This window comes from Lentinula edodes (assembly GCF_021015755.1).
Source record: "Lentinula edodes strain Le(Bin) 0899 ss11 chromosome Unknown C8R40scaffold_19, whole genome shotgun sequence".
NCBI classification, from domain to species: Eukaryota; Fungi; Basidiomycota; class Agaricomycetes; order Agaricales; family Omphalotaceae; genus Lentinula; species Lentinula edodes.
The window spans coordinates 367,671-384,832 of NW_025764325.1; the positions used below are offsets into that span (position 1 = coordinate 367,671).

Here is a 17,162-nt window from a genome sequence, read left to right on the forward strand (position 1 = left end):
ATGTAACCTCAACGAAAAGTGTAAAAAATATGTCGAGACTAATAATATTAGCATTGAATGAATAGCGCGGCCCGCTTCGGGAGGGACAACATTGTCGAACTTCTAAAGTTCAAAGCAAGTAAGACAGCGTCAGACGATACAGCATGCAAATGTGAGTGATACACAAAAAGCCAAGTTAAAATCAGAAGGTCAATCTTCGCCTTTTATATCGACATCCCCAGAAACTATTCCTTTGGACAACCAGTACGAACGTTTCTTTTCGTTACCGCCGTTCGACAGCGGTTTGCTTCCTGCCTTGGTCAACATGTTGACCGGTTCCGATACTACAGCGTCCTTGCCCATGTCCACATGCATACCCGCATCTGCGTCTATAACGTCGACATCATACTCTGCCTCTTCCTCCGCAACGCTGTCAAGCTCCGATTCCGAGCTCGTGTCATTCCCCTCCTCATCGTCGGTAGTATAAATGGTGACCAATGTATGCATATCCATTTCGCCACCAGTTTTCATTCGTTTCTTTGGTGGCTGCCTTCCACTGATACCGTACTTCCCCGGATCGTCCTCCGAGTCCGAACCCGATCGTTCGTCTCGTCGTCTTCGATGAAGGTTGTTGCTATGATCATTTTCCTCATCATCGTTTGCTCCTGTGTGTCGATCGCCCTCGCTGGAAATTACCATCGGTATCTCACCATCTTCAAGGTCGATGGGGTTTTCGTTCGTTGCGCCGGGTTCAGCTTTGGCCAGTATTTGCGAGGTATGACGACCATTAGACATCACGAGAGCTTTAGTCTCAGGATCGTCTGTGACTACAATGATTCTAGGTTTGACGTTCAACAACTTATGAAGAATCCTTCGATCGTAAACCTCCTGAACTACTCTCCGGTGGTTGATGATCTGCATTGACAACGTTCATCAGAGCGACGATAGACACTAGTAATGCAAGAAACGTACATCTTGTGTAATATCGATAATATGGGCTAGCACGCTCATCTCCTCCGGGCGGTAGTAATCATCTGGACGGAGACTAGTTGTTCGGCCTGACTGTCGAGCGCTGAGAATACCGGCTTTTAGGTATGCGGTAGCAGTAAGGATTCGGTGAGCACCAGCAAAGGTAGCGCGGACTTTTGCAAAACCGTAGGACCCAGATGAGATATCGTTCGCTTTATGGTGGGATCAGGAAAAATGCCTAAAAAAAGAACGAGATAGACTCACAAATGTCGATAGGATCCTCAATAGAGAGGGAACTTGCACCACCCTTCCCCTTGTAATTAGAGGTATCATTGTACCATCCCCGTTGCCTCTTGTTAAAATACGTCCCACCATCCCGAACTGATATTCCGACATTCTCGTAATTGAAAAACGACCCATACAGCTCGAAGAACTCAATCAACATCACCCCGAGGCTCTGATCCGCGTCGATTTCTCCTCTTCTGATTTTTGGATGCATCTGCAAGAAACTGATCACCAGCGAAACAATGGAATAGCTCCCTAAGCCACCGGTATAAACCTCGTTCATGCTTCGCTGACTCAAGAACATTTTGGTAATCATGACAAGAGCACGAAGAGCAATACTTCCCTCAAGATTTGACTGTAGAACCTTCGTACTGGTTGACATGTCCCGTAGAAAACCATTAACGACATCAGCTCCGACTGTTCCATTTCCTTGGTTGATACTAACATCGACTGGGATGTGGCCATGGGTTGTAACAAATTTGATGATTGGAACTTTAGCCTTGGCAATAATGCTGACATTGGATGCTATGCCGTTTCGTTTGATCACCTCCGCGAGTGAGCGAAGAACAACGTGCTTGTCAGTCATGCGCATGGTCTCGGACATGACTACCAAGTCGATATCACTGAAGTGTAGGTGAGGCGATAATCAAGCGCAGTGTTTGGAAAGAATACTCACCCTGTAGGTAAATAAAGCTTCGTAGCATAACTCCCGAAAGGATATACATCAGCGTCCAAATACCTAGACGTTATAGCAGATGTAATCTGCCGGACTAGCAAGCTTCGTATCTCATCCTCAACAGGGGAGGGAGATATCCATTTTGTAAAAGCTTCGACTTCCTTATGCAACCTGCAGATATCGGTAAACGGGGTAAGGAACATACATGAATTCTTACAATTCGGCGACATTGTGGCAACCAAAGAGATCTAATCCGTCTATCCATGGCAGTTTCCTGTCCCCGATTGACTTGACGCTGGCAGAAATGGGCTGATCATATCTCCGCCGTTCTCTATCCTGGTCTCTTCGTTTGCCTCTGTCCCATTCTCGTTCAGGCGTTCTTTCTCGACCTGTATTAGTTATTAGCATTAATCTCGAGGGCTTGATGCTTTAGGCACCTTTACGTTTCCTGCCATTGTCTCTATCTCTGTCCTGGTCTCTATCCCGCACCTTGTCCTTCCCTCTGTCATCGTATCGGTCCAAACTCCTACTTCGACTGCGTTTTCTCCCACTCCGCCGACCTGATTCAAAGACTCCTTCATTGTCCCCCTCTTTCCCTTTCCCTTTCCTATCCCGTGTAATGCCACGTTCTTCATCGTCGTCACTGCCATTGGGCAGTGCAATAAAATCGGTCGCTGATTCAAACGACGCGTCCCCGTTCAGCGCTGGTCCAATCTCCACTGCCTCAGCATCCGCTTTCCGCTTTTCCTTCATCTTATCCTTCGCTTTGGACCTTTTCTTTTTGGATTTTGGCCTAGGCTGGTCGTCATCTCGTGAATGTTTAGGTTGATATGTTGAAGAAGTCGATGAATATGGCTCTGGAATCTCGAATATCGATCTCTTTCGCTTGGATCTTGATTTTTTGCTTGATTCAGCAGGAGCAAGAGAAGACGGGCCTGCTATAGGTGTGTTCGACTCGTTCACCATGTAGGGAAAAAAGAAATATAGTCTTATTATGTCATCACGAGCGCCCACTCCTCACCATGTTCCCTCCCGGCGAACATACATCAAGCAAGGTCAAACTCCAGATACAAACCTTGGAAGTCAATTTTGCTATTTAGGTACATGCAAATATATGATACTATACTTAGAGCTTGACACAAAAGACAGAAGACACGTAATGGTTCATCGAGGTTCGTTGAAGAACACCTTGGGTCATTTGAACTCGTGGATAGACTCCCTCAGGGCAGAATGGACGGGTTAGTGCTGTTCTATTTCCGAGACCACAATGTCAGTCACCGCGGGGTAGCAACCGTTTTGAAACCAATCACCTTTACGAAGAGCCTGAAATACGCGATGGTCTCGTTCGACGGAGCATCTTCCGTCTCAACAACAATGCTAATTAAAAGAACATTGTCGACGAGGTTCTGCCTTGTGGTGGAATCCGTCTCCAACCGACTATGCTCCCAAAAATGTTCATGAGTACAGGTAATCAGACCGCTTTACGGTGAACGTACGTATAAGATGTTGCGTAAGTACTATTTCCTAGCTCTCTACAGCAATGCATAAACATCAAAGGGTTCCAGGGATATGATAAATCTTGTCTTACCCGATTCCATTCACTCTGAAGAAGGCATACTTGTCGTCGTCTGTCCATTGAACAGCAAGAGCAACGTCTGTGTAAAACATGCTGTTGGTGGAAACGACTCCAAACTCTCCCCCGAAACCGGCAAGGATTTGACCTTCGAGAGCGCCTGTGGCGTAATTCGTTAAGTTTCCACTAGGAGGATCGGAATCAGCGGGTCGAATGTGGTTTTCGTCACAATTACTCACCCAAGAAACCCAATGAAGGCTCGGTCGCCAAATGGCCCAGCGACAAGGTCCTGCGTAACACCAGGAACGAGAAGAAGAGTCGCGTCGTACACGGGCTCAAACGTTGGTGTTGGGATTGAAATGTCGGAAGGTAAAGTGGCATGCACTCCTTCTAGCGCTAGCAGCATTGACCCGCCGAGCACGGTACACATAATCTTGAAAAAAGGGTGCGAGGAGAACATGTTTCTGACTAAACCGTAGCAAGTATTGAGATGGTAAGGCAAGAACCAGAAGAGCCAGGCTTATAAAGTGCTCAGCCAGAGCCAGGACGATATATCGCAGAAGATTCATATTTAGATCAAGGTGAGTACATTTGTGCTTTCCGGGGACTGTGGCATGTTGTGACGTGTTTCAAGGCAAAAAATCGAGTCCAGGACTCGAGAACGAAAGCGAGCCAGTATGCAAATCAATACTCGGCATTCGAAGCTGCCACCATCAGTGGTCGATGACTTCTTGGAGGCTGCGACCTACATACAGATTTCAGGGCAAAAATCGAGTCCATAGCCAGGAGAGAATGAAAGCGGCAACCCAGAATGCAAATGAATATTCAGCATTCCTTGAAGATGCCACTGTCAGTGATCGATGTCCTCTAGGAGACCGTAAGCTACATGCAGATAAATCGATCAAGGTCACTATCGAGAAAAATAGCACAAAATTCCAGCTGGAATGTTTCCAAGAAGGTTAAATTTTGAAAGGCCATCACCTAATGAACACTGCCGTTCAACTGCGACGCAAGGTACACAGGACTAGGGAGTGTCAATAAATCAACAGTCCAATGCAGAATTAATGCTAGCCAGGGGCCGATTCAAACCAGGATACTGCCTGGCACTGGGCTTGCACTAGGACGTGGACAGCCAACAAATGAAACACTACAAATCACACGGCCGAAATGCCACCTTTGGACATGATATAAATAGCTTTGACCGAGATGAATTCAAAAGTTCAATGATAAAATCTGCCAATTGATACAGTAGTGTATCATATACATTTACTTATCAGGACACCAGCAGGACACAGTACAAAATAATCGGTATGTAAAACAAAACTATTTAGGGTGACATTGTAATGACGATGGAAATCGTGGCATATACAATCGTCGGGAATGAGAAAGTAAGAAGGTAGTATCGAGTTCTTTGTGCTGGTGACTGGAAGATGTTGAAGCTTGATCAAGGATTGCAAGGCTAATTTTTGACACTATCGCTAACATTGGGGTTGCAGCTGGTATCTTGAAGCCGGTTCTGATCTAGTGAGAATATGACGTTGTTGTCCACGATAGACGTTTCAGTGAAGCAGGACCTGATGAGTGTGGAGCGAAAGACTAAGTAGAGGATCTAGAAAGACACATGCCGGGAAACCTGGGAATGTTCGACAAAGATGTTGCAGATGTCGACGTCGAAGAGCATCGGGAAAGAGGCGGGGTAGCGAACACCGAGAATATAGAATTCGAGAAAGACGAAGAGCACGCGTGTTATAAGCTTCTCCCATTTGCAGATGTTTCTATATCTCTGGAAGAAAACAGTTGGCCGGAAGGGAAACCGATTCCGAGAGGATGGATGATCTGAGGTCTGGAGAAACATTGCTCGGTACAGCATAGTTCTGAAAATTGGGGCCCGAGGCGAAAATTTCCGATTCTTCAACGTGTTCAACAGTTTCCTCAAGTATTTTCATCAACTGTTGAATGTCGCTCTCTTGCATGACCGGAGGCATGATCAAAATACTCCGAGTCATCATTTCCTTGTCAAAGGAGGGATCCTGAAAGTAAGTAAGGAGCAAGTAATTCCCAAGAAAGACGGCACATGCTTTGTCGACATGCAAATTGACCGAATATGTCCTCCTCCTTGCTGTAGGATTTTTCCTTGAAGAGTTGGTCATGAGCACGATACTTGACCCTAGGAAAGCAGTCAGACAAGCTAGATACGTCGACTATGGACACACCGGTGGATTTTAACTCTCTATTTCGTTTCTTCGTAGGAACCGAGGTTACAGCGTGTGATATACGACGTTTGGCGGGCTTCAAACCAGATCTTGAGAGTGAGAATGAGGACTGTGGTTGACAAACTTTACGTACACTGTTGTGATTATTTGTAACATTCGATAAGGGCATAAATATCTTGCTTGGCGATAGAGATAATTCTGAAACCCTTCTCATTTAGTACAGACGACGTGAAAAAATAGTTTTCTTACGAGAAATGCGAGTCGTCTCACGTTCCTTCAAGATGGTCCTGAATAGTATCGGGTCACCGCCGAAAGCAACTGGCGTAATATCAAGCGTACCAGTCATTGTATAAGATCCTAGCAGCATCCAAGCAAGGAAGGATGTTTGTATCGAGAAAATCTTGAGGATCGCCTAGCTTGCCTGAGCGAAGCACATACTCGAGTCCGAACAAAGCATTTGTCGGCAGACTTCGGGGATCACGATGACAACGGGTGGCTCGAATATTAAAAAGAAAGGTCTCGCTTTTGATTGCCAGTGCGAGTTTCTAGTTCTACATTACTAACATGAAATAGAACAACTAGTCGAAATACACACACCTGATTAAATTCAGAATCCACGACGCCGAGTACATCTGGCTCCGCTAACGTGTCCTTCGTCCAATCAAATATGAACTCGTCCTCATCATCATCCGTAGAGAAGCCCGGTGATATATGACGCCAACGCCAAGAATCCTCGAGCTCTGTAAGAACGTTTTCATCTAGATAAACAGGCATACTTGAGATACTGTCAATAAGATATTCCAAGAATATATCCGTAGGCATAATGGCAAGGATAGTAAAGAGTGTGTGAAGAAAAGAGTGAAGAAAAAAAAAAGGCAAAAGCTGGGGTGATGACAAGAGGCAAGGTAATATGGTTTATCAACTTTATGGTCAAATTCATCGTCAGTCACATGATTGATAATTCTAATGTGATCGCGAAGACAGACACTGTTAATTCGACGGCTCCAGCATCTTGGACGCTCTTGGACGTCACAAATGTTCCCGATGGCAAGAATTATTCCATAGGCTGGTTGGTAGGTAAACCATAGGCTCCGATAGCTAGTGAGTCGATATGTTGTCATCGAATAGTATCGAATCATCCAACGTTGATTACCGGAGCGCTCGAAGCTCGCCCTAGCTTCGGAGCTGAATTTGGAATTCCACCTGCCAATGGTAAGTTATACACAGATGTCGGGTCGGCTTTTCAGTGGGCGGACGACTGAAAATACGCCTTTCTTAACCTACATGAGATTGGGTAAGATTGGACTGCCTTGAAGGAAATCGCTCACTGAAAAGGTCGCCTAAGGTCGCGGCATTCTCGGAAATTCTACTCAAACAACATCTTGTACACGGCAGATGCTCTAAATCAAGCCCATAGTACTCATCTTTTCCGAATTAAAATGCAGCCGCATAAAAACCTACTCGAATCCTAAATAAAAGCAGGATAGTATCATCGAAAATTTTCTCCTCCTTAGCATTGTAATACAAGTGGCGGACATGGATTCTTCGTCAAATGAAACCCTTGCATACATATTCAGGATCTTTTCGGAGAAGATCAGTCGGTGATTTTCGAACGTATCGTTAATTCATCTTGCGTTCAAGGGTCACAGCCTTTGTACAGACGTATGTAACTCTGACCCGATCATTTACATTTCCTGAAAGCAGACGGTTTCTGTAAACCAAGTTTGAGTGATACGCATGTCATCAAGTACAGTATAAAATCTACGTACTCACGTCATGATATACGTATTTAATCACAGAACATATCTGAAGCTCCTGTTCTGTACATCAGTCATGTCCAGGAATCCCTGCAATCTTTGGTCAGACACATGCTCAACATTTCACTGCAGTAATGGACAGACCTTGTCCACTTTTAACATCTTGACTATATCTCCCTCCGCTGACTCTTGTTTCACATAAACATCGGTGTCCGCCGCCTCGTCCTGAGGTTCTGCGTCGCGCTTTCGGTTCTCACGGGACATGTACAGTCGCAGGAGTAGGAGAAGAGTTATAGTAGAGACATAGCAGGCTCCGATAACGGCCCACGGGACGTGATTTCTGAGTTGAGCGATGCGTTGGTAACCTTAACAAACAGTGTATACGAGTCGGGTTCCTCACCTTGGCTTATATTTTTGTTTCCACATAAAAGGGCCAGCGGCGTTTCCAATACAGTATGCGCAAAGCATGATCGCGTTTACTGAAAAGAGCGAATGTGTTACCTAGAGTCGAGAGAGATTGAATAGAAACGAGGGACCTTCGACTGACCTGTTATTTTTTTAGTCTGACCAGCGGTAACGGCGTTAAGCCATGAAAGCATCAGAACTACACAGCAGACATTCAAGAGGTCCTTTTCTCGATGAATGGATTCAACCTTACCAAAAGATGTGGTCCCAAGACCTGAAAATTTACATTCAGTACAATTCTGTTGAGGCAAGCGGAATTCGAGACGCACCGTTCAGATACTGTCCCGCTAGAAGCGCGATCCTATCATTCCAGTTGATAAGATTAACCATGAGCAGCCCAACGATGTTGGGCAGGATGTATATGGCCCCAATGTACGCCCGACTATTCGGAATCCTTGCACAAATATTGACTCCAGTCCAGATGGTACAAATCTCTATGAGGCCGCCGACGATACCCAGTAATGAAGTTTGGAGATAAGTGAACCCAAAGGAAGCCGTGATTAATGGAGATTGTGCTGAGATAGAATTGGTGACGTTAGATATTCCAGAGAAAAGGGCGAAACCCCAGGTTTTAGGGTCCCGTATGGCTTCGTAAAATCTGTCAAAAAGAGCAGGATGATATTGAAAGAACGACAAACGAAAACAAGAATACTTACTGTTCCTTCTTAAAGTGCTTATTTCCAACCCCGGTTTGGTTCACCTGTCATTTCAGAAAATCAGTCAAAGAAATGGATACATATATAATTAGCTTCAACCTTGACTCTTTGAATGGCTGTGACTCTCTCTTCAGGCGTAAGGAACCATGCTGTAGTCGGCGAATCGGGGAACAAGAACCTAGGAGCGAAGGGATTCGAGCGAGACTTCGTAGAGAAAGAGAAGATTTATCTGCACCAGAACGCGGCCGCGGTAATAAAGCTTAAGATTCCAGTGATGATCATCAGCCTTCAGGTCGATAAGTGATCAGCCATGACTTATGCGGAGAGAGAGCTTCAGCCTCGGGGAATGACATACCATTGCCAAGGTTGGAAGCCACTGGTTTGAATATGCAAGACACCAAAACTGATGAACCCAGTCGCAATTTGTGCTACGGTTCCCCATTCAGACATGCTAAAGAGATAGGTGACTCAAGCATACCCGTCCCGTTCATGAGATCTAACCACAAGTAAAATGGGGGTTAGAACGGAGAAAGAATTATAGCTAGAAACTTACACCAATAGCCCACCCTAAGCATTTGCTCATTCCGGGTATAAAACATGGAACTAACCAATAGAAAGCCAGCTGTAATCGATCCCTCACACATCCCAAGGATAATTCGTACGACGACGAGCTCCCTAAAGTTTCGACATGCGGCATGGCAGCAGAGGGCAACTGACCAAATGAATATGTTCAAACTGAATAACGGAGGCAGGACGTGAGATCGAAACTACAAAGAATGAGAAGCGGTCCTACCTCAGCCATTTTCCAACAGGGAATCTCTGGAGAGCTAGATTTTGAGGATATTCGAAAACGAGGTAGCTCAGATAAAACACAGTGCTCAGCCTATACAAGAAGGTTAGGGATGTGTGAGATAACAAGACGTGCTCAAACTTTCCAATTATATCTGGTGACACATCGAAGACGAGGCGTCAACTGTGATGGGCAAAATGGAAAATGTGGATAAGTGCTTACTCGTTTGCGTCAAGATGTGTAGCGGTTCTACAGAGTCCGAGTTGATTAGTCAATCTCGAAGCTTGCAAGGTACAGCGCACGCACAAGATTCCAAGGATGGAAGAACTACCCAAGGTACTCTTGTCAAGGTATTGAATACTGAGGAGTAGTGGTGGTGAGGGAATTTGTGTAAATTTATTGTTAGACTCACAAGTACAAAGTGCACATAAGAGGCATAAGAACATCTATCAGTGATCATGTTACTGAATGCGCGTTGAGCACAAGAGAATATGTGCTTGCAGTCGATCTTTTTTCTGCCATTTTCTCGAATCAGTTCCGAACTGATTCGAGAAAATCGCAATACTTTAGGGAGGCTCCCTAAAGTATTGCGATATTAGATGCCATCCAGAACATACCTGATTCGCGAGGCTTCTGCGGGATCAAGCACCACGTCACCATTATCAGCGAAAAGCTCCAACTCAGAGATATTGCTCTTTGAGGAGCCCTTCTCGTTGTTGCCCATTGTTGCCGCAATGAAGAAGAGGTCGGAACCAGGAAAGGGATGTAAGGTTTACACGAAGGGAAATGTAATATATATACTAGTTTCTTGACGTTATCTACATAGAAGTCGGGTCTGTTTAGAAGGCGAATCATATAAGGATAGTCCGGCGCTACGAAGTCGCTACGAAGTCAGATTCCAAAGCTCCTCAGGGTGGGAATTAATAAGTGCCACCGTGACAGCCAGCTCCAGCCAATACTATCGAGGTCTTCAATGCAGCAAGAGAGGAAGCAGAGGATCCGCGTTTGAACTTGAAAGAGGCTATGATAATAACATACCTTTGCGTGTCGGGATCTGTTGGGATAAAGCTGGAGCAACAAGTGACATTTGCATAGAGATTCGACAAGTGAAGGACGCCATGCTTTCTGTCATTTCCCAATGCTTCGCAAACGGCAAACGGCGAGAACCATACTCCGAATCCTCGGTCTCCAGAAATTTCGGAAAGGAAAGGATCTAAAAGACTCTATCAGATAATGTTACACGTGGGAGCTTCTGGATGAGGCTGCAGCTGCGGCGCTTAAATCATGTACTTTCTTCTCTATGTAATCATCTTCAATCACTTCATTTTCTTCCAATTGTCACCCTTGCTTATGTACCTTGTTTAATATTTGTATAAGTACAGGTGGCACAGATATAATTGATGACAGCTTGAAGTGTGGTTTCACATCGGGAATCCTCCAGTCTCTAAGGAGTCTGGGAGTCCGGCAGGCCCACACCCTCTTAACGCTGCAGCATCTGCATCTCCGTCCACCTCAATCACGACCTCTCCACCGCCAACGACATCTGCAAAGTCAATCACACATACACTCCCGGTATCCACCCCATTCACCGTCACACTCTTCACGAAAACCCTGCCCCCACTCGGTGGGGACGCAACTAGGGTGGTATTGTCAAACCCGGATACGGTAAAGGTAGTTGAGGTGTTGAACAGCGGGTTCATAAGAGTATATGAGGAAACAAAGGGTGAGCCGATGAGAAGCTGCGTAGAAGCTTGGACGGGGTATAACCCAAGAAGGTGAAAGGTGAGGAGCGCAGCCATGGCGGCGCTATCGTCATTCCCCGGGATGCTAGGTACGCATTATGTAAGGACAGGCGGAGAAAAGATTCAAAAGAAGCACATCACGTACCCGCCTATCTGGGTGCTGAAGTCCGTGAACACGACGTTCCGAATACGAAGGGCAGAGAGATCGGGTCGGCCTGCATAATGGTAGATTGAGGGTACATTGAAGGATGGCTCATTGCCAGCCGTGAAGTATCCTTTCGAGAAGTAGTTGTTACTGCAAACCACAAAGTTAGTATGAATGAAAAGTCCTTGAACGCGAGCATGAGAACTTACACCCTGTCTACGAACGTGGTGTTCCCGCCCATCAGTTGAACGAGTGTGGCTACTGAATGCGGCGCAAAGAAACTCATTTCCCATGATGAGGCTGCAGGATATGAATAAGTAACATACGTACAGGCTACAGAGAACGAGGAAATTACATTCGTAGAAACCTGAATCATTATCGTCCCCTCTAGCACAAGAATGTGCAATCGGGTCCACGGGGGAGCAAGTGATGGGATCTGTGAATGCAAATGTACCGTTCTAGTAGTCTATACTGTGAGCAGACCAAGGAGAAATAAGAATAGAAACACGCTCACCTGATACCGCCGTTGCGCAAATCCACTGAATCCATCACTCGTCACATTAGGATCCCACATGTTGACGAAATTCATACTTCTGTTGGCGTATTTCTCAATATCCGCCTGTGACTTGTTAAGAGCAATCCCTGCCTGGCGGACGGCAAAATCCCCTAAAGAATACTGAGTATAGTGAAATATTCTTAATCAACTATTTGTCGAGATAAGATCGAAGAATCTACCTCATAGGCTCTAGAAGCCTCTCGAGTGGGTAAACCTACGCTTCCGGAAGGATCCACCCAGTCGGTAGGGATGTAGTCGAAAGTTTTCCATGCGGTGTTTTGGCGTCCGACTGGTCATTTAGTGAATTAGTGCGGTAGCTGCGGCGTAATTCGCACTATAGTTACATACCTGTCAGCCAGTTAGGGGGCTTGAAGAATAGAATTCATTGAGAACGAAGATTCAGGAAAGAATCGAAGGACTCGTACATACTGTATTCTCAGCAGTATCCACCAGGGCTTGATACAAATCATCCATGGGTACGCCCAACTCCTCCGCGTTGGCAGCATATTTGACAGCGAACTCTCCAAGAATGGGCATTCCATCGCTTCCACCCTGGACGTAACCACTAGTAGCAATCTCATCAGATTACTTATGACAATACGAAGCAAATCGACACACGGTTTGGTATTAGCGCGACACTCGGGGATGTACCCAGTATTCCTCCAGCCATCCACATAGGCGTTAACGATCTGAGACCATTCTTGAGGCGACGTGAGGGACAATAGAGGATGTACAGTTCGGAACACGTCCCAGGAGCTGCGAAATTTTGAGCAAAAAGGAGAAGCGAGTAACAAGCCAACGCTTACCAGAACATAGCGTCGAAGAACGGAAAAGGAGAGTCCCAATATGGATTTTCGCCGGTAAAATTCGCTGGTATGAGAGAGGCACGATAAAGCTGAAGAACAAATTAGCAAGCAAAGCGGGACGAAAGCCGTAGAATTACGCACGGAAGAATAAAGTAATTCCACAACGGTTGAATTTTCCTTTTCCATATCTATCAAGACTCGGCTCAGCACACCTTCCCATTCGTTATTCGAATTAGCCATAATAGCATCCCAATCCCAAGCTCCATCGGAGGTGGTAGGAATCTCGTCTTCTGCATTCGAACAGGCTTGCGCGGAACTGATCATCGACACGCCAAATCGAGCAACCACTTGCGACGAGTTGAAAGCAATTAGCCCGCCGGCTTGGATAGGTGATACGCTACTAGTAAACGGAAATTCCAAAGACATGTTGCTGGTGCTGGAAAGGCTGATGTCAAACACAGTGGGACTCGAGGTGTTCACGGATTGATACGTTCCAGCCTGCAAGACGGGTGAATCGAAATCATAACAAGCGTAGGCAGTATAATTGCTACACCGGGAAGTAGTCAGTATTGGTACACATGGAAAATGTCATGAATACTCACCTGGGACCATAGCTCTGCAAAAATGTTCCACCCAACTCGACATGGCCTAAGGGAGATATAGATATAGTACCACCGGAGAAGGATCGTCCTAAGTCGTTGGTCAAATCCACGACGAGATAGTTGGTCGCATTGGAGACAGGGAAAGTGAAACGAATGAGGCCGGCACGGCGGGTTGATGTAGTTTCAATTTGAATACCACTGACGAACGTGGTCGAGAAATATCCCGGGGATGCTATATCAGTACCTGCTGCACGCAAGGCCGCGCGCGCTGCTATGCCTGGTTCACATTCAGGGTTGTTCACACCAGAGGAGTTGGTGCAACTGCCTATGAAAGGAAACAGTGGAAAGTTTCCGTATCCACCATCAGTGTTCCCGCCTGTGCCTTCGTCATGAAGAAGAGAGATTCCAGTGATGCTGGAGTTGTCGTGGATATAGCCTGCTTGGCGCGGAGCAGTGCTAACATCAATCCCAACTTTGGCCATAGCATGAGGGACGGCAGCTCCAGGAAATGCGTTACCTCCGCTGCCGCCATTGGCACCGGAAGCTGTACCGATGAAAAGATTCACGAGGGAAGTGAGGTTGGTGGCTTTCGATGCATTCGAGAACGTCAGGAGAAGGAGCAGGAATGTGGGGCGTTGATGTATTGGCTTCATGGTCAGGAGGAAAACTGCAACGCGAGGATATGTATAGAGAATAAATCGCGACCATCAGCACATGAATGGCCATTGTGCATGTACTCTTTCGTCTCCACAAAAACGTTTGTCAATTCCTGATATTCCTAATATTACGCCCATATGAAAAGGCACCGCGAAGACTTCTCTGAAAGTAGAAATAGAGAAGAGCGGTGATACTACCGCAAAGACTATTCAGTACATGATGCAAGCTTGAATGAAGAAACATAGTAAATCACAGAGGTCTGAATTATCTCTTTAATCTTCTCCATATTCAAGCAGTCAGCTGGAAAGTAGATGCCAGGGTACAATTACACCCAAGTAGGAATCGAGGTCTGATCGTGGTTGCAGTTGAAACTTTGAGGATGTTCCGGGCCGATGATTATCACGCTGTCTCTCTCAAATGTACGCTCACTATGTATGCAAAAAGTAAAAGCCTACGCTACATACCCGCTGGGGAGCCACCCTAGCGGTGATATCAGTCTTTACAAAGCAAGCTTGCTCAAGCATCTCGGAACTTCCGGAGGAGAACCGGAGTAAAAAGGAAGACAAAGAACATCAAGGACAACCCCAGGGAATGGAAGGCCATATATATTCATCAATGAGGAACCAGAACATATATCAAGCCGTATAACTTGACAAGGACCAAATAATTGAACGAACGATATGCCACCGGCAGTACGAAGTAAAATCACAGCGGAAGACTTGAAAGACCTACGCGGGAAGGTAGCGATCGTCACTGGTGGAAAGTAGGTTTACCTTTTCTCCGAAATTGGGTCGAAACTAACACGTTCTTTCTAGCACTGGAATCGGGTACGCTACAATCCAGTTTCTTGTTCGACAAGGCGCCAAAGTGTACATGGGTTCACGGAATGAAGATAAGGCTAAAGCAGCTATCGATGAGCTGGAAGCCGAGCTTCGGAACTATACCAAGGCAGAAAATAATGGTGGCAGTGTGCACTGGCTTCGACTCGATTTGTCGGATCCACGTCTCGTAAAAGAGACAGCACTTGCATTTCTTCGGAAGGAAGAGCGACTAGATATCCTTGGTAAGTTGATGAGTTTTTTTTCAAAAATCAATTGTGCCTCATTGTTCTCCATCGTACTCTATAGTGAACAATGCAGCGTGAGTTTGAATACCAGTCAATTCTGCGAATCTCACATTTTTGCTGGTACGTACTGTACGTATAGAGCGACAGATGGTGCACAGAGGTTCAATAATGGGATGCATCAATCTATGGTTGTGAAGTAAGGACATATATACGACTCTTTTGTTTCATAGTTAACTAACGTCTTTCGATTCATCTAGTCACATCAGCCATTTCCTGTTCACTGAGATACTACTCCCTCTCCTGAAAAGTACTGCAGCTCAGGATGACTCTGATGTCAGAATCGTCAATGTGTGTTGTGCTTGTTAGGTTCAGCTCCCGTGTTGGGGATTCATTGCCTTTTTTTCAGGTTACATCTATGTATCACACTCGGGTAAAAGTCGAATCATTTGTGGGAAAGAAGAGTTTCAGCAAGGATTACGGAGACACTCTGAGTGGTCACCTCTACGTGTACGGTGCGTCTACTTGTCTACTTTCTAGCCCACCCAACGCCTCCTGATATTCAATGTATATGTAGGAGTCTCAAAACTAGCTAACATCCTGCACATCAAACACCTGCAAGCCCAACTGAATTCCGAATCAGCCAGGATAACTTGCATCGCCGTTCATCCTGGTACCGTACGCACGACCGGTGTCCAAAGGTTTTTTGATTCTATACGTTTCTTCGGGTGGTTTCTCCAAAAGGTTGTTGAGCCTATATGGTTCGTATCGTGGACACAAGGCGCAATGACCTCTGCCTTTGCAGCGGCAGGAAGGGAAGTGGCTGCTGCTAGGGAGAGTACTGATGAGACCAAAAGAAAGATGTATGAGGGAGCGTATCTGACGCCTGTTGGGAAGATCACTAAGCCGTCTGAGAATGCAATGGATGAGAGGTTGCGGAAGGAATTGTATGAGACGACGATGGAAGTGTTGAAAGAGATGGGATTGTAGGTGAGAATTGTATTGATAGTAATATCTGCTCCGTGTGGTTCGTTCTCTTTCTTTGCCATTGATTGTGTTTTGTGGAAAATTTGAACCTCTAAGAAGGAGACGCATGAGTAAAATTTTGCTAATAAATATCGCGGAGATGGTCATGACGAAATCGGAGAGCCGATTCTTCGGTTTTAGGTTTTTAGGCTCAAATGCTAAAGCGCTTAAGAATTAGACTGAGCTCCCGACTCTTTGCTTCCAACCGCAATGAACCACGACTTGAACACCTACCTGGTTGTCACACTATCCACCAACTCTCCGTGTAACAGGCTTGTCGGTATACGTCGCTCTTTAACTTACATTGAACGACGTTCATTGGGTTAGCGTTCCGAAATAAGAATGGTATAGTGGTTATCTTGGCGGTTTTGAGAGCTTCAAAGGGACGAAGTAAAGGGAGGTAGAGGGGTTGTCATCTTCTCAGGAAACGGTACCGTTTGGCGAACGCTACGCTCACAATCGACGGCGCCACCAAATACCATAACCGCGGTCTTGAGTGACTACGACGGCCAATACTTCTAAATTATTATTGTCCAATACCAACCCAACTCCACTGCTATTATTGTTCGTGTCGACCTCAATACCCTCGGACCGCCCCCACTACTCAGACCACCTGTGGCATGGTTCATGACGTCTTGCGCAACACACTGACGACCCTTGATTGAGGTTCCGCAACTCCATTACCTAGTCCGTCACCAATCTGCCCTCTCGTCCTGGAATGTTCTCATCCCCAGAACCCACTCATCGGAATCCATCCTACTTCTTCGATTACCTAGACCCCAAATCCCTGGGACGCAGTTTGCCCCGACCACCCCCACGACGCCTGATGCTGCCGCTGGCGCCGACCTCGGTAGCACCGCGTTAGTAGACGTTAATTCCATGATTCCGCTCGTGAAGATCATGATTGCCATGACTGATGACGTGGGGACGCTTGTCACCTAAAATCCGGTCCATTCCAGTGTCAGTGAGGATGGCCAGCTGAGGCTGTATTGGCTACTAGATCCACATTTTACGCTATACGTGTATGCAGCTCAAGCGCAAAATTCACTTGAGTCTGGAGATGGACTATAGCACTTGACTCGAGGGACGGGAACAAACTGTAGTATTCCTAATCAGGTGTGTAATTTTTCGTTCGTTCCACATGTACATTGACCATTATCGTCAGAACCTGTCTACATAGAACCATGTCCGTCTGTGTCTAG

At 46.0% G+C, this 17,162-nt stretch overlaps 6 protein-coding genes across 6 annotated transcripts; 1 reads left to right on the plus strand and 5 right to left on the minus strand.

The window, feature by feature from the left end:
• Positions 1-19: 19 nt before the first annotated feature.
• On the minus strand, positions 20-2,931 carry C8R40DRAFT_1106130 (uncharacterized protein). The gene is made up of 6 exons (XM_046228153.1): positions 2,347-2,931; positions 2,127-2,298; positions 1,910-2,080; positions 1,213-1,856; positions 952-1,160; positions 20-894 (listed from the first exon to the last, which is right to left on the minus strand). Exons 1-6 carry the CDS (start codon positions 2,873-2,875, stop codon positions 190-192), a joined length of 2,430 nt encoding a protein of 809 aa, XP_046085996.1. The 5' UTR covers positions 2,876-2,931; the 3' UTR covers positions 20-189.
• A 252-nt stretch (positions 2,932-3,183) lies between these two features.
• C8R40DRAFT_1171016 (uncharacterized protein) lies at positions 3,184-3,942 on the minus strand (the record flags this gene model as incomplete). The annotated part of the gene is made up of 4 exons (XM_046231630.1): positions 3,184-3,346; positions 3,406-3,441; positions 3,498-3,668; positions 3,722-3,942. The coding sequence occupies 4 exons, from the start codon at positions 3,940-3,942 to the stop codon at positions 3,184-3,186; spliced, it is 591 nt and encodes a 196-aa protein (XP_046085997.1).
• Positions 3,943-5,178: 1,236 nt separating this feature from the next.
• C8R40DRAFT_235406 (uncharacterized protein) lies at positions 5,179-6,224 on the minus strand. The gene is made up of 5 exons (XM_046234433.1): positions 5,945-6,224; positions 5,829-5,893; positions 5,696-5,771; positions 5,561-5,649; positions 5,179-5,494 (listed from the first exon to the last, which is right to left on the minus strand). The coding sequence occupies exons 1-5, from the start codon at positions 6,060-6,062 to the stop codon at positions 5,258-5,260; spliced, it is 585 nt and encodes a 194-aa protein (XP_046085998.1). The 5' UTR covers positions 6,063-6,224; the 3' UTR covers positions 5,179-5,257.
• A 960-nt stretch (positions 6,225-7,184) lies between these two features.
• Positions 7,185-10,078, minus strand: C8R40DRAFT_235315 (major facilitator superfamily domain-containing protein). The gene is made up of 18 exons (XM_046234432.1): positions 9,981-10,078; positions 9,776-9,878; positions 9,670-9,723; positions 9,586-9,612; positions 9,367-9,456; positions 9,127-9,308; positions 9,052-9,069; positions 8,929-9,001; positions 8,809-8,859; positions 8,673-8,751; positions 8,574-8,617; positions 8,187-8,515; positions 8,111-8,131; positions 8,000-8,056; positions 7,853-7,931; positions 7,597-7,792; positions 7,469-7,542; positions 7,185-7,406 (listed from the first exon to the last, which is right to left on the minus strand). The coding sequence occupies exons 2-17, from the start codon at positions 9,799-9,801 to the stop codon at positions 7,489-7,491; spliced, it is 1,380 nt and encodes a 459-aa protein (XP_046085999.1). The 5' UTR covers positions 9,802-9,878; positions 9,981-10,078; the 3' UTR covers positions 7,185-7,406; positions 7,469-7,488.
• Positions 10,079-10,666: 588 nt separating this feature from the next.
• C8R40DRAFT_1106182 (glycosyl hydrolase family 92-domain-containing protein) lies at positions 10,667-14,256 on the minus strand. Its single transcript, XM_046228154.1, has 13 exons — positions 14,125-14,256; positions 13,215-14,064; positions 12,754-13,159; positions 12,613-12,701; positions 12,425-12,562; positions 12,236-12,371; positions 12,155-12,173; positions 11,986-12,095; positions 11,765-11,926; positions 11,606-11,708; positions 11,460-11,550; positions 11,251-11,400; positions 10,667-11,190 (listed from the first exon to the last, which is right to left on the minus strand). The coding sequence occupies exons 2-13, from the start codon at positions 13,865-13,867 to the stop codon at positions 10,785-10,787; spliced, it is 2,463 nt and encodes an 820-aa protein (XP_046086000.1). The 5' UTR covers positions 13,868-14,064; positions 14,125-14,256; the 3' UTR covers positions 10,667-10,784.
• A 27-nt stretch (positions 14,257-14,283) lies between these two features.
• Positions 14,284-15,924, plus strand: C8R40DRAFT_1190826 (uncharacterized protein; the record flags this gene model as incomplete). Its single annotated transcript, XM_046233046.1, has 6 exons — positions 14,284-14,634; positions 14,687-14,934; positions 15,079-15,133; positions 15,195-15,285; positions 15,344-15,449; positions 15,512-15,924. The coding sequence occupies exons 1-6, from the start codon at positions 14,552-14,554 to the stop codon at positions 15,922-15,924; spliced, it is 996 nt and encodes a 331-aa protein (XP_046086001.1). The 5' UTR covers positions 14,284-14,551.
• Between the last annotated feature and the right edge of the window lie 1,238 nt (positions 15,925-17,162).

What these genes read in the sequence shown, in the direction of transcription:
- C8R40DRAFT_1106130 (XM_046228153.1), bottom strand. Translation starts at nt 2,875, where the DNA reads ATGGTGAACGAGTCGAACACACCTATAGCAGGCCCGTCTTCTCTTGCT. An exon ending in CAATGGCAGGAAACGTAAAG is followed by an intron (nt 2,299 to 2,346) that starts GTGCCTAAAGCA and finishes TAACTAATACAG; the next exon opens with GTCGAGAAAGAACGCCTGAA. An exon ending in TTATCGATATTACACAAGAT is followed by an intron (nt 895 to 951) that starts GTACGTTTCTTG and finishes TTGTCAATGCAG; the next exon opens with ATCATCAACCACCGGAGAGT.
- C8R40DRAFT_235406 (XM_046234433.1), bottom strand. Translation starts at nt 6,062, where the DNA reads ATGCTGCTAGGATCTTATACAATGACTGGTACGCTTGATATTACGCCA. An exon ending in TGAGACGACTCGCATTTCTC is followed by an intron (nt 5,894 to 5,944) that starts GTAAGAAAACTA and finishes GAAGGGTTTCAG; the next exon opens with AATTATCTCTATCGCCAAGC. An exon ending in TAGAGAGTTAAAATCCACCG is followed by an intron (nt 5,650 to 5,695) that starts GTGTGTCCATAG and finishes CTGCTTTCCTAG; the next exon opens with GGTCAAGTATCGTGCTCATG.
- C8R40DRAFT_235315 (XM_046234432.1), bottom strand. Translation starts at nt 9,801, where the DNA reads ATGCCTCTTATGTGCACTTTGTACTT. An exon ending in TCTTCCATCCTTGGAATCTT is followed by an intron (nt 9,613 to 9,669) that starts GTGCGTGCGCTG and finishes CGGACTCTGTAG; the next exon opens with AACCGCTACACATCTTGACG. An exon ending in GGCTTCCAACCTTGGCAATG is followed by an intron (nt 8,860 to 8,928) that starts GTATGTCATTCC and finishes ATCGACCTGAAG; the next exon opens with GCTGATGATCATCACTGGAA.
- C8R40DRAFT_1106182 (XM_046228154.1), bottom strand. Translation starts at nt 13,867, where the DNA reads ATGAAGCCAATACATCAACGCCCCACATTCCTGCTCCTTCTCCTGACG. An exon ending in TTCTTCGACGCTATGTTCTG is followed by an intron (nt 12,563 to 12,612) that starts GTAAGCGTTGGC and finishes AAAATTTCGCAG; the next exon opens with CTCCTGGGACGTGTTCCGAA. An exon ending in AGGCTTCTAGAGCCTATGAG is followed by an intron (nt 11,927 to 11,985) that starts GTAGATTCTTCG and finishes CACTATACTCAG; the next exon opens with TATTCTTTAGGGGATTTTGC.